The following is a 13,686-nucleotide window of genomic DNA, read 5'->3' as shown; positions in this document are numbered from 1 at the left end:
AGCAGGACAAGTCCAGCTAACAAGCATTTCTGCAGGACTGCACTGAAGAGGATGCAAACATTTGGAATGTTCCTTTGTACCCTACCTTTACTTTCTTTTTAGTTTTCTTCTCTGCCTCTGCCTTCATCTCGGCAGTGATCCGAGGAACAACCCTGATGCCATGAGGGGAAGGCATTACTTCTGGCAGTTGGGGCTTCTTCACCTTGGCTTTCCCTCCTTTCACCTTCAGAGGTTTGCCAGCAACCCCTGCCATCTCGTCCTGGGCTTGCCTGGCCTCCACTGCCTGCAGAGCAGAGCACAGAGTCATGCCATGAGAACAGAAGCCAATAAAGAGCTGGTGGATAAGACAAGGGAGCTGTTCATCTACTGAGCATGGACATACATCGAGTTCCTCCACGAAGACAGCAAGGTCTTCCTTCCACAGGTCAGAGGGACTCTTGCGCTTAAGGGTTTCCAGCTCCTCTTCCTAAAGGGAATCACAGGTGATAATCACTGTCACATGTTTTCATCCACCCTTCAAAGAATGAGTTATAGAACATAGAACAAAGCTGTTCTAAGAAAAGGAAGGTACGTACTTTCTTATCTCGCTGTTTGCAGAGCTCATCTTTCTTCTCCTTTTAGGGGCATGTTCAGCAGTTAGTTGAAGTCTGGGCCAGAAGCTGCAGCTTTGTCACTCTCCTCCTCCTCCTCCTCCTCTTCCTCCTCCTGAGAATGGATTTGAAACAAACATTGTCAACAAACTCCCTGACACCAGGGTAGGGCTACTGATAGGATCATGGAATGGCTTGGACTGGAAGAACCTTAAATCCCATCCCATTCCCCCCTCCCCTGCCATGGGCAGGAACACCTTCCACCGGCTCAGGTTGCTCCAAGCCCTGTCCCACCTGGCCTGGAATACTTCCAGGGATGGAACAGACACAGCTGCTCTGGGCAACCTGTGCCAGTGCCTCAGCACCTCCCAGGGGAGAGTTTACTCCTACTAACCCTTCCTGAGTCCATTTCTCCATCTGTAAAGAGGAGCAATGACACATGGATCTGTAAAGTTACATCATGGAATGGTTTGTGTTGGAAGGAGCTTAAGGATCATCCAGTTCCATGGGCAGGGACACCTCCCACCAGCCCAGGTTGCTCCAAGCCCCATCCAGCCTGGCCTGGAACACTCCTAGGGATGGAGCAGCCACAGCTTCTCCCACATCCATGATTCCCTGCTCGTGGTCCTAAATTTCCCCTCTTTTAGTTTGATCAAACATGGAAACTCTTGAATTCTACAAACCAAAAAGCAACTTGAGCTTCTTCGTACAAATCATCAAGCCTCAGAGCTCGAGGCCAGTTTAGGATGACTGAGGCATTACCTTGTTCTGTGACTCCTTCCAAGCCTTCACGGGATCAGACTCGTATCCTCTCTGGATAAGAACTTGAATCAGCTCTTTCTTGGGTTTGTTCTCTGCAAACAGACATTTCAGGGTTGTCACTCAGTGACCACTACCAATTGCTGTTGGGAATGATAGATGAGCTTTACATTTTGGATCCTGTGGTTGTAGCAGCTCAGAATCTTCCTAGGCCCCAAACCAACCTTTCCTCAGCACAGCTGGGACATGTGGAAGAGCCTGAACCACACTGAAAAGCACCTACCTAGCAGGTGATTTGCCAGGGTAGCATTGCTCCTGTGCCTGCCAGAGCACTGTAAATATTTCTCTTTGTTTCAGCTTCCCTTGCTTTAAGTAGTTTTTGAAGTTGGAAAAAAAGGTGTGATGGTATAAACCAGGTTTCATGATCTCAGGCAGGTGGAGGAATAAAGCCCTGTTAGCTGGGTACAGCTTGCAGCTCATTAGCCACCACCTGGGAAATGCATGCTCCAAGTGTCCAACCACTGGAAATGCTTCAGCTGGAATTTGCTCCTTTTTAAGGTATCAGAAGCAATCAACCATGAGACACAAATACAAATGAAACCAGCTCTGGCAGCCTTGGAAGTACTTATTACAAAAACCCAAGAAAATGCATTTCAAGGGAATTATTTCTCTTCCCGAGTTCAGGCAGACACACTCGCTCAGCTGTTGGGATTACTGGGCTGCCTCAGACACAAACCACAAAGCATCTTATGACACTTTGTCTGGCCACAGCCTCGGTGAAGGCAGCGAGCACAGCCTGCCTGTTACACCGAGGGGAGAGCTGATGGAAGAGTGAGTGCTGGGAACAAAGATCTGCTTCTTTCTCCAGCTCATGATCCTCAGATGCTGCCACTTGAGTATCCTTCGAGTCTCAACCCCCAGCCCACCGAGAACGGGATTTGGAATATTTCACAGAGGTTCACAAAGATAATGGAGAGATGTGGGTTCTTAAGAAGGTATTTAGCAGCAACCACTGCCCCTTTCTAACCCCCCCCACGCATTAACTCTTGCTCCTACTGAGTCAGAAATAGAAAGGAATGATTGCTACACTCTTATGAATATTTTACTCTCAAACGTGGTCAAAACACAGAGCAGGAAAGCTGAAGAGCATCCTGTTGTCCTTAATATGTGTATAATACACAGACCAAGGATCCTCTGTGTGAATCATTTTCCTCTTGGATGTCATTGGAACAGAGATAAGCCCTGGTGTGGTTTGTAAGAGCCAGCCCGGGGCTGAGGGGGTGCTGACAGAGCTCTCCCAGTTCTCCCAGTTCCCAGCACTCACCGATGACGATTTTGCCATCGATTTTCTCCAGGATGAAGCGAGCCTGGTTGCTCAGCTTTGCAGACTCAGCACCCAACATCCCAGTAAGCCATTCCTTCCTCAAGTTGTAATAGTGCAGCCGGAGTTCAAAGAACTCCTTAAGAATATCCTGGGGGGAGTCGTACTTCTTGAGGAAGCCAACATGGTCAAAGAGAACCTGGAGCAGAACGGGAGGATAGGGGAGTTATGATGAGAAAACTGATTCCAAACCCACTGAAAATTACTGTAACACAGCTGTGATGGCACCATTGCATTATTAGCCAACCAATTATCGAGCCTCAGTGTTGCTCTAGAAACTACTTCAGTCTGTGAGCACAGCAGCAGAGACAATTTTAGAATTCCAGTGCTCTTGAACACCCATAGTAGGGTTAAGGTTACTCGAATCTGAAAGCTCTGTGCAGGACAAACATCTTGCAGCAAAGCTTCACACATTGTCAGGAGCCAGACATTCAGTGCCTGTGCTGCTGCTCAAAGGGCTCTGCAAACTGTGATTTCAGATCACTTTGCCTCCTTCAGGCAAAGCATCCACTCTGGGCCCACTCCCGAGCGAGGCTCTTGACCTTTGAAAGCTGATTTCAAACCAGGGGGAACAGCAAAAAAATCGAAGTGAATAGGTTACTGCCACAGAGGATTTTTGTTTCACGCCACGACTGCAGCTGTCCACAGAGCCTTCCAGTTAAACCCAGAAACTCCTTCAGCTGAATTGGTGACATACCATGGAGTTGCACGTCAGATTTGTCTGCAGTTTGAAGACCTTATGCAGCCCCACAGCTTCAGCTTCTGCTAGTTTCTCTTCAGTCATCTTCACCACGAACCTCACTGTGGTGTCTGTGTGATACTCTTTGTAGTCTGTGATCAGTGGGGGAGTCTTCTCAGTCCCATTCAGCATCGGCTCCAGAACCTGCTCTTTGTAAGTCTGAGAAAAGCAGCAAAGTCAGACCCAGAACACACCAACCCCTTTTTGCTTTACAGGGCAAACTATACACTCCCAGGGCAATTACCTGTGTCCATGTTCTGACAGGCAGCTCAGTGATCTCGATGGTTGTAGAGTCAAGGATGGACACTTCACCACTTATCACGTACTGATTAGGCCCCAGCTCATCTATGGTGCCTTTGAAATTCTTGTAACTGGGAAGCTGAGCAGAGAAAACACTGGATTCAGCTTTGTGTGAATCCTTCTGCTTCCTAAGCACTCCCACAAAATGCTCAATCAACTAATGAGTGAGACATTGGTGCTTTAGTGATATTATTTACCATTGGCAATTGCTCTTCTCCATCCATCAGCCGACGGATATTGTTCACAACTTCCCTGATGTCAAAGTTGGGGATCTTACAGGACCAGCCAGTACCAATCCCTTCAGCCCCGTTGATCAGCACCATTGGGATGATGGGAATGTACCACTCTGGCTCCACACGCTGGTTGTCATCATAGAGGAACCTCAGGACGTTGTCATCCGTCGGGGGGAACACCAACCGTGCCAGGGGACTGCAATGGAGAAGGGAATTCAAGCCCAAATCCTCCTTGCAGGCATGGAAAAAGAAACCCCTTGAATATCTGATTATCCCACTCCAATTTCTCTCTGTGTTTCTGCTCCTATTTCTGTTCTCTGGGATGATAACCAAGCATCCCAATCCCACTTCGAGTGGTGCTACTCTGAGCATGCAAAGTAGCCCAAAGTTTTACAGGGAAAAAAATCAATTCATGTTTAGATTTAATTGCTGTAAAATTGAGGTAAGAACCTTCAAGCCAGGAAGAGCTCTGACCTGAGCATGGTGAAGATGTATCGAGGGCTGGCAGAGTCCTTGCCCCCGTGCAGCCGAGTGCCAAACTGACCAATGGGCTGCAGCAAGTTGAGGTTGTTGCTCCCCACAAAGTTCTGAGCCAAGTTAATGATGGTCATCATCAGTGAGGCCTGCAAGGAAGGAAGATGCAAAGCTGAACACACAGAATGCTTCAGGGAATGGACAAAGTAAGGCAAAACTCACACCAAAACCAGAAGTGATACAGAAGATAAACTCAACTGATTGAACACAGGTGGAAACACATTAAGTGCATCTCCATCTAGTCTGGGTGGCACATAGTCCAGTTGCCCAGAGCTCAACTGCTGTCTACCTGCTCTGAAAGCTCTGATGAAAAACTGTCAGTCTCCACAGGGAACCTTGTGTAAGTGCTTGACCTCTCCTGACCCAGGCAGGTTATTAACATCTGCCTAAATCCATGGCAAATCCAGCAGGTTTTTCTTGTTCTCCTTTTGGAATGAACTGTGCTCCCATGGAGCCCTGGCAGGACGGGCAGTGACCAACCTGACTGAATTAAGGGCTTTTTGCCTCCTGCTTCAGGTGCTGTGCACACCCAGGCAGGTCCTCACCTCCCCGTGGTGGTATGAGGACGTCTCGGCCACGGAACCAGCCAGCTGAGCAACCTTCACCTCCCGCTTGTCGTTCCGTTTGAAACAGGTGAACAAAACCTTCCTCTGACCTGGCTTCAAACCTGCACAGAAAGGAAAAGACTCCGTGGTTAGAACAGATGATGTTTTTCATTTGGCTTCTGCTCTCTAGAGACTAAGAATTACTTATACACCTAAAGATTTTGCACCGGGTGAATAAGGCACATGAAATAATGCTACAAAGTGGACATTTATTCCGAAGATGAACATAACTTGGACAGCAGAAATCAGACTTTGGGACACTGAGCCTGGAACCTCAGCAGGTTCCCTGACTCTGACCTGATGTCAAACACCTGTTTATTAAGCTCTGTGGACACACACGGCAGAATCACTACTTAGAAATCACTTACCATCAACCAGTGATGGGATTGATCGCTCGTTATCCGAGTTGGAGAACAGCACTAACTCCTTGTTGATGAAGTCATTGTATGTCAGGTAATGGGTGTTTTTCCCATACAGATATTCCTAAGGAAAACAGGTGGAAGATTGCCTTAATTTTAATAGGGTTTAATCTGTTTCTTGGCTAGTTTCACTAAGCTCTTGGAAGACTAATTAAACACAGCTCAAATGCTGACACATTTTGCATGGCAAAGGGAAACACTTCCCATGCTTCAGACCCATTTTTGGGGAAATGAAGCCTTCATCCAGTCTTGATGGAGTTATCATTTCCCTATTGATAGACTAATTGGAAAGATGGGAGTTAAAAATGAAATTAACTGCTGGATAATTGACAACGAGGCTGCCCAGATAAGACGACAAGCAGCTGCTCTGCAAAATCCTGACACATTTTTGACGTCCTCTAATCCAGGCCTGACTCACTGAGCTGTGTGCAGCTCTGGGATGGAGCTGAGAACAGCCCCAGGCAAAGACTGGAAACCAGTTTCCTTACAGACATAAACCCTTTACCTCTGGCAGACCGTGCAGCTTCCGTTGTCTTCGATCCTCCATGAAATTAGTCAGCCACTCCTTCCGCTCTTCTACCTTCTTCTTGCTAAAGGCCTGAGTGTCACAAAAGGAAAAGGAACTCGGTTCCAGAAAGTTCTGTTGTAGTGTGCAATATAGGATCACTTGGCAAAAAGAAAGGAAGAGCTTACCCAGGAGAATAACATGCTAAACAGGCTGACTTCAGAGCGCAAGAAGTGCAATAGAAGGTTGCTGTAGCTAAATATATTAAGAGCACAATTTCCACCAGTCTGTGCAAGACAGAGGAGCTGGGTTTGTATTGAAAGATTTTAATATAATGGAAAACTAAAGCAGATTTAGGGGAAATTAATTTTTTTCCAAAAAACCATGATTTTTTGCCTAACGGTTTTAAAGACTTAAGAGTCAAGAGCTACACGAGGTGAAGTTCACAGAAGTGAGGACTGTTTTAATTCACCGTTTTGCACTGGGGACAAAAGAGAGGTCTGACTTGGAGCAAACTGCAGCAGAATATGCAGAAAAATGCTAAAGGAATATTTCCTATTGTGTCTGAAAATGTCAATTGGTTTGCAGTGATTAGTTTGTTCCGAGCTCTATTTAAAGCCCAGCATTAAAGGGTACTCTTGGCCTCAGGTCCAGAGTCAGATTCGCTGCTCCTGGTTCGGCTGGAGCTGTAGCCTTGGTAACACAGAGATTGTCTCCAGCCCAAAGGCCTCCAGGAGCATCTTAAGAGCAAGGACAGAGCACTCTGTGAGGTGGAATACCAAAGGAAGGCAGCAATTAAATGAAGGGTGAGTTACCAGGGTGATCGCAGCATCGTCTTCAGGCCCTGAATATTTGAAGCCGATTCGGTGTTTGGCCATATCAGCAAAGTATTCCTTGGCCTCCTTGGACGTGCTGGTACCCAAACCTGCAGGGACAGCACAGGAAATCCTCATTACTTTCTGCCTAAATTGGGTTGAAATTCAAAGCCTGCCATGCCCAGTTTGTGTGATGAACCATCTGAGTGGGCAGTGTGCAGGTGACTCCCTGAAAACTGAAGTTGCTTCAAAAAGAGAGGTAAAGAATCACAAGTCACAGGAATTACAGAGAAGTGAGCAGTGGCACTTTGTACTTTGGGGTTTTGAAACTCCTGGAGATACCTGAAGTGTAGTCAGAATATCTTAGGAGCAAAGAGACTTGGAGGACACCTGATCCAAACCCTTCTGCAAATCAGGACTGACCTGAATCACCAACACTCTGACTTGGATCACTGAATTTCACCACACTCAGTTTTTACAAACCTTTGTAGTACTTGATTTTCCATGAGTTGTAGTTCTGGGTGTTGTTTTTCCACTCGTCAAACTCGGGAATGCTATAGAAAGCAATTTCTTCTTTGTTTTTAGAGACCTACAATGGACAAATATGTTGACTGTGAAATGAGAGGCAGGTTGGGAGCAGTGGATCCTCAGTCACTGCCCTGACCAACCCCCAACCCTCACCTTTATGATGGGAGTAATGAATTCCTCCAAAAAGTTGTGCCTCAGAAGAGAAGGCCAGTTGTGATGGATGAAGTTAATCAGCAAACCTTTGATGTGTGACCCATCCTGATCCTGAATTAAAAAGGAAAAAAAAAGCCATATTTTATCAGGGATTATGATGGGATTGACAATTGTTTTAACAGCAAATGATTCCATAATTCCACCTAAGTGACCTATTAATTTTGACCTCTAAAAACGTGACCATGTGTTGTTTAACTGCTGAAGAGAAACAGAAAAGTGAAAAAGGTGTCAAGGACCTCAAACCAGCAGTCTGGAAGGACAGTCCTTAGCTATTTGGTGGTGTTCCACCTCCCTCTAGTTTACCTGTTTTGGTTTGTGGCTGAAAAGACATTGTGACCCACTAAGATACAGAATGAGAAAAAGAAACAGACACAGAATTGAGTACAACAATGGCAGTGGGAGAAAAGTGTTAATCATTCTCTTGTCCCAATCTTCAGTTTGGCTGAACCTAACCTGATCTGTCATGATCATAATCTTTCCATAGCGAAGAGTTTTTAAGGATTCTTGATCTTCGTAGTTCTTTTTATACTGCAAACCCACAATCTTGATGATGTTGTTGATTTCGGCGTTTTCCATAATCTGAAAGAGATCACACGGAATAAAAACTCATCTTCCCATTCAAAATGTAGCCAAGAAAGGCTAAAATTATCCACAAGTGAATTGCTGACTGAGTTCTGTCACGTCAGTGATTTTTTTTTGCTGTTTAGAAACTTTTTTCTAATGGTTACAGCATTGTAGATTATTCCAAACATTTCCCAGTCCACACCACCAACACTATCCCCTCGGATAAGAGGACTGAGCCAATATTCCCACTCAGCCAGGCTCAAGGGGAGAGAGACTCAGGTGATTAAGACACTACTCCCAGGAGTTGCAGTGCTCCAGGTGTGCAGCTGCACCAACTCGTTCCACAGACCACACCACACCTTCCCACACGGAGCTGTACCCACTCTCCTACCAACCTGCTTGTGAGAGGCTTCCCTGACGTTGAGCATTTTCCCACGAAGAGGAAACACTCCATATTTGTCTCTCCCAACCACTCCCAGACCAGACACAGCCAGAGTTTTGGCTGAATCTCCCTCAGTCAGGATCAGTGTACAATCCAGAGAATGTTTGCTGCCTAAAGAAGAAGAAAATTGAGTCAGTTTTCTAATTAAGAACTGAAATCCAAGCCTGAGCATTCATGGCTGAGGGAGGAGAAATATCTGCTCAGACACACAGGTTTTGTCGCACTGCACACAGTAAATGGGGATAAACATAGTACACAAGACTGTGAAATGGGTGAAAGTCTAATTCCAGGTTTTCTCACGTTTCCTTAGGAGAAAAACCTTTCATTTACCAAACAAATTTTAGGTGTTTTTGATGACTTGGTTGCAAAGGATGTCAGACACTCACCAGCATCGTTGGCATCATCCAGCTTAGGAACACCCTTAATCTTGGAGTGCTTCACTGCTGAACATTTCTTATTCAGCTGACTCTGAGCTTTGAATTTTACCCAGTTTAGGATACTTTCCACAATGCCACAGCCAACTGCCTGCAAGACAAACCCCCAAACAGCTGTGGGAAAAGCCTCAACAACGGCAGAATTCTCTGTTAAACACTTTTACAGACACCTTGGTTGTCTGTGTACACCAGTACTTACACCCTTGATGAATTTTTCACTCAGTTTGCAGGTGGAGCCAAAGTTCTTTGCCTGCAGAGTCATGTTCTCCTTAGTCTGAGAGTCAAAGGTTGGGTTTTCAATTAAGGAATTCACAAAAATCCACATGTGGTTCTTCACCTGTAGTTAAACACAACCAGCATCACACACTGCACAGTCTCAGCTCACCCATCCATCACTGAGGAGAGGCTCAGCGATCACTGCAGGGTTTGGAATGCTCCTGGATGGTTTGAAAGGATTTAGGATGGCTAAGGAACATCTGGGATGATTTGGGATGTCAGGGAATTGCATCTCAGCCTAAATAGGCATTCTCTAACAGTGAGTTTAGTGCACCTACACTGACTCAGAGGGATTGCAAAACACATCAGCCAAGCAAAGAGAGGTTAATTGGCTTTAAGTGGACAATGTCAGACTTCTGTAATTAGCAATACAGTACAACTGGCAACTCATGGCCAATTGTACAATGGCAATGAGTTATTAATCAGCAAGTGATTAAGGTGGAGTTACAATTTGCAGAAACACTGGAGCTGTGTTTCCCTGGGGAAATTCTGACACTGTACCTGGAAAGGTTTCACCCCAACTCCATTTTTGTTCTTCTTTTTCACCACATCAATGATTTTGGTCACGAGCTGGTCAGCTACGTAATCAACGTGTCTGCCACCCTAGGAATGGAAGAAGGACCTGGGGTGAGGATTAAAACCCCCAGAATACACATACCTATTTCCAACTTTCAGCACAGGCTTGGCAACCTGAAGTATTTCTCACTAACAAAGATCTGAAAATAGCCAAGAACACTAACCATGAAGAACATGGCACTTGTTTGACTCAGTACACCAAGAAGTTACCTTTGTGGTGGCAATGCTGTTGACAAAACTGACTTGCTGGAAGCCTCTCTCACTCAAAGTCAAACACACTTCCCACCGGGAATTGACTTCCTCATGGATAACCTTAAGTGCATTCCCAGTTTCATCGACCTTATCCTTCAGATAGAGGTCCACATAGCTGCGGAATCCTTTCACCTGCACATGCACGAGAGGAGACAACTGGTTGGTAACAGCTCCCAGAAGGACTTAACTCACACCCCCCTGCAAAGCTGACACAGAAATCCCTCCTCTGTGTGCCCCTTGGCTGTGTGTGATGACAGAAACGGCTACAACAGAATCTCACAGTCTAAATGGCACTATAATCATAGAATAAACCGGGTTGGAAAAGACCTCCAAGGTCAAGTCCAACTCTATTGTGGTTACCAGACCATGGCACAAAGTGCCACATCCAGTCTCATCTTAAAAACCTCCAGGGATGGTGAATCCACCACCTCCCTGGGCAGAACATTCCAATGTCTGAAATGCAGCTATTAGTGTTTTCCTTCCACGCTCACTTACAGGCAGTCTCTGTCCATTCAGGAAAACTTTGACATCCTTTGTGGATCCAGCAATATCATAGGCTCTTCGAGACATCAGTGCTACAATGTCCTTATCTAGAATGGTCATTTTGAACTTGGACAGATCAGGTTGGAAGGTGACACAGGTGTAATCGTCTCCATCAAAGTATTTCAGCTTCATTTCTCCAGCCTTTCCCATGTTGTCTGTCCAGGTCTAAGGAAAGGAGCTTAGGTGAGGTGCAGGTCAAACACACACCACAGCCTTTAAAAGCAGTAAGATGATTTCTGAGCTATAGAGACCTTCAAATTAAACAAAAACTCTGACAAAAAACAGATTCAGATGCTGTTTGCTCATTTCATTACTCCTTTGACTTCTATTTTGTGGCACAGTAACTGTGGGTCAAATTTACTCCAACCACTGTGCACTGAATGCAAAGTGTGCTTGGATTTGTGGAAGGAAACCTGAGGATTTGAAAACCTCCTGAAATGAGAAGTGTCTTACCTGCTTGAACAACTTTTTGTATTCACGACATCCAGTTTCCACAGTAAATTTTGTGCTGAAGATGTTGCACAGTTTGGCTCCATAACCATTTCTCCCACCTGGAATTAGAAGGAACAGAGATTTGTGTTATCACCTTTGCCAAAAACTGTCTAAATAATCTCAGACTAAATGGAGTTTGGACACTTCAGCACAACCCAAGAACATCTGTCAGTAGGCAGCAATACCCTCCAAGCTCAGTATGAGAGGACAAACCCAGATTTCATTGGGTTAGTGTCCAAAGACAATGTCTCCCATTCTCCCTGTTGTACCATAAAACAGAGCACAGAGACTTCTCTGGTGGACTCAGAATGTTATTTCCATGGAATCATGGAATGGTTTCAGTTGGAAAGACACTAAAGCTCATCCATTCCCACCCCTGCCCTGGGCAAGGACACCTCCCACTAGCCCAGGTTGCTCCAAGCCCCATCCAACCTGGCCTGGAACACTCCCAGGGATGAAGCAGCCACAGCTGCTCTGGGACACCTGTGCCAGTGCCTCAGCACCTCACAGGGAGGAATTCCTTCCCAACACCTCATCCAAATTTCCCTCTTTGCTTCCTCACTGCACCAAGGAACTCCTTCCTCCTCTTATAGCTCAGGTCACACATTTAAGGCTGCTCAGGAATTAGTGGATATCCGAGCCTTCCCCACCTGTGACTTTCTTCTCGTTGTCATCATAGTTGCTGGATGTCAGCAACTGTCCAAAGATCAGGGCAGGCACATAGACCTTCTCCACTTTATGTTCCACAACTGGGATACCTTTCCCGTTGTTCCACACACTGATTATGTTATTCTCTCTGGAGGGGGGAAAAATCCAACACGTAAAGTGTGTTTTTAAGGCTGTGAGTGAGCTGTGAGACAGGTCACAGAAAGGCTCTGGGGGAGGCACCATTTCCTCTGTGCTCAGTGAGTACAGAGCTGCCAGCAGAGGGGGGACAGGCCACACACAACTCCCACAGCCGCAGATTCCAGCGCTGAAAGGGACCACCACACACCAAACCGGTGTCTGTGCTCACGAAGGATAGAAAGGGGGAAAGGAAGAGATGGAAAACAGCAGCTGGTTCTCCAATCATCCCCCTGTGAGGGAGTGAGGAACTAAGCAAAGAGAAAGGCAAGATTTCACAACTGGTGGATGAAATTTGGGCTAACTCAGGTCAGAGCCCTCCAGCCCCAGCCCAGGTCTGCCCAACAGCTGAAGGAAAAAACAATGAAACAAAACTTACACATCAATTGTCACTTTAATGCATGACATATTCTTATCCCTCTGCTTGTTGTCTGCAGCATTGACTAGAAAGCAAAGAGAATATTGTTGCTTTTATTACGTTCTCAGCCAAGACAAGCTATTAACTGTGAAGTGTTTCAGTAGAATGAACACAAAAATCAAGTGCAATGTTACTAATAATCATCTTGGTATGTGCTATAAGTTATCATGGAATTGTGAAGGTTGGAAATGGCCTCTAAGGTTAAGCTTAATCTGAAAAATAAACAGGAGAACTTTGGGCTGAACAAAATCAGGTTTGCAATTAGATTTCTAAAATTGGGGCATTTTTTGTGTCCATGAATGGCTATTCTTGGTAAGTTATTGTCACAGAACATACAGAGTTGGAAGGGACCCTTGAGGATCATCTAGTCCAACTCCTGATGTTCACGAGCTGGACTCTTGTCCAGTTCCAGTTCCTTAGACATTCAACTCCAGTTAACAACCTGTCACTCCCTGACCCAACACCTCTGGCACCTTACCCAGAATCTCATCAAAGATCTTGTACAAGCCAGGCACGAAGGTCACCTCCCTGCAGTTGAGGCCCACACCTTCATCAAACACCCACATTTGCTGGAAGAGAGGGAAGAAACTCATGAGTGCCTGGGCACAACCTCTGCCAGTGCCATCCCTTGGTAGGGCAGGTGGTCTGTGGTTGATCAGATGTTTGGTGATCGATATGCAGATGTTTTGTGCTTTGAAAACAGCTGTTAATGGCCCCTTCCTGCCCCGAGGGTCTAGGAGGGCTCAGCCCTGTGCCCCCTGCCCCTTACCTGCTGTTTTGTGCTTTGTAAACAGGTGTTTTGTACTTTACAAACAGGTGTTAATGGCCTCTTCTTGCCCCGAGGGTCTTGGGGGGGCTCAGCCCCTGCCCCTCACCTGTGTGACCTGTTCCACAGAGCCGATGTAGGTGTCTGGCCGGAGCAGGATGTGCTCCAGCTGTGTCTTCTTCTGGTAGATGTGCTCCACCGTGAGCTTCTTGGGGCCATCGCCCTTGTGCAGCCGGATGTTCTCATCCGCGGGCTGTGGGGGGAGAGGGAAAGATGGTCAGAGGGTGCCTGGGGGAGGGGCAGAGGGGCACGAGAATGAGAGAGAATGAGAGGAAATTCTAAAGGAATGAGGGACCGCAGATGGGGGGATGGGGCAGCGAGAGGAGAGCGGGGAGACCCAGAGGGGGCTCGAGGGGGCTAAGGGGTCCCGAGGAGAACCTGAGTGGGATCGGGGAGAGG

The 13,686-nt window shown here is 46.3% G+C and overlaps 1 protein-coding gene across 1 annotated transcript in view; it reads right to left on the bottom strand.

The window, feature by feature from the left end:
* Window positions 1-13,480, bottom strand: part of LOC103808119 (DNA topoisomerase 2-alpha-like) — a gene marked incomplete at its 5' end in the record, with an annotated part of 18,087 nt that extends 4,607 nt beyond the window's left edge. Inside the window, 28 exon segments of the mRNA XM_009080883.1 lie at window positions 86-283; window positions 383-466; window positions 576-618; window positions 620-702; window positions 1,353-1,444; window positions 2,674-2,869; window positions 3,428-3,628; window positions 3,714-3,848; window positions 3,967-4,198; window positions 4,477-4,625; window positions 5,082-5,203; window positions 5,510-5,624; window positions 6,066-6,158; window positions 6,881-6,990; window positions 7,364-7,469; window positions 7,562-7,672; window positions 8,075-8,200; window positions 8,581-8,738; window positions 9,014-9,152; window positions 9,261-9,398; window positions 9,839-9,940; window positions 10,124-10,297; window positions 10,661-10,873; window positions 11,162-11,259; window positions 11,851-11,996; window positions 12,423-12,486; window positions 12,940-13,030; window positions 13,337-13,480. Of these exon segments, the coding sequence (XP_009079131.1) occupies window positions 86-283; window positions 383-466; window positions 576-618; window positions 620-702; window positions 1,353-1,444; window positions 2,674-2,869; window positions 3,428-3,628; window positions 3,714-3,848; window positions 3,967-4,198; window positions 4,477-4,625; window positions 5,082-5,203; window positions 5,510-5,624; window positions 6,066-6,158; window positions 6,881-6,990; window positions 7,364-7,469; window positions 7,562-7,672; window positions 8,075-8,200; window positions 8,581-8,738; window positions 9,014-9,152; window positions 9,261-9,398; window positions 9,839-9,940; window positions 10,124-10,297; window positions 10,661-10,873; window positions 11,162-11,259; window positions 11,851-11,996; window positions 12,423-12,486; window positions 12,940-13,030; window positions 13,337-13,480 (3,663 nt within the window).
* Between the last annotated feature and the right edge of the window lie 206 nt (window positions 13,481-13,686).

Source organism: Acanthisitta chloris, unplaced genomic scaffold (assembly GCF_000695815.1).
Source record: "Acanthisitta chloris isolate BGI_N310 unplaced genomic scaffold, ASM69581v1 scaffold30518, whole genome shotgun sequence".
Lineage (NCBI taxonomy): Eukaryota > Metazoa > Chordata > Aves > Passeriformes > Acanthisittidae > Acanthisitta > Acanthisitta chloris.
The sequence above is the reverse complement of the archived record's forward strand: the minus strand, read 5'-3'. Positions and strand labels throughout refer to the sequence as shown.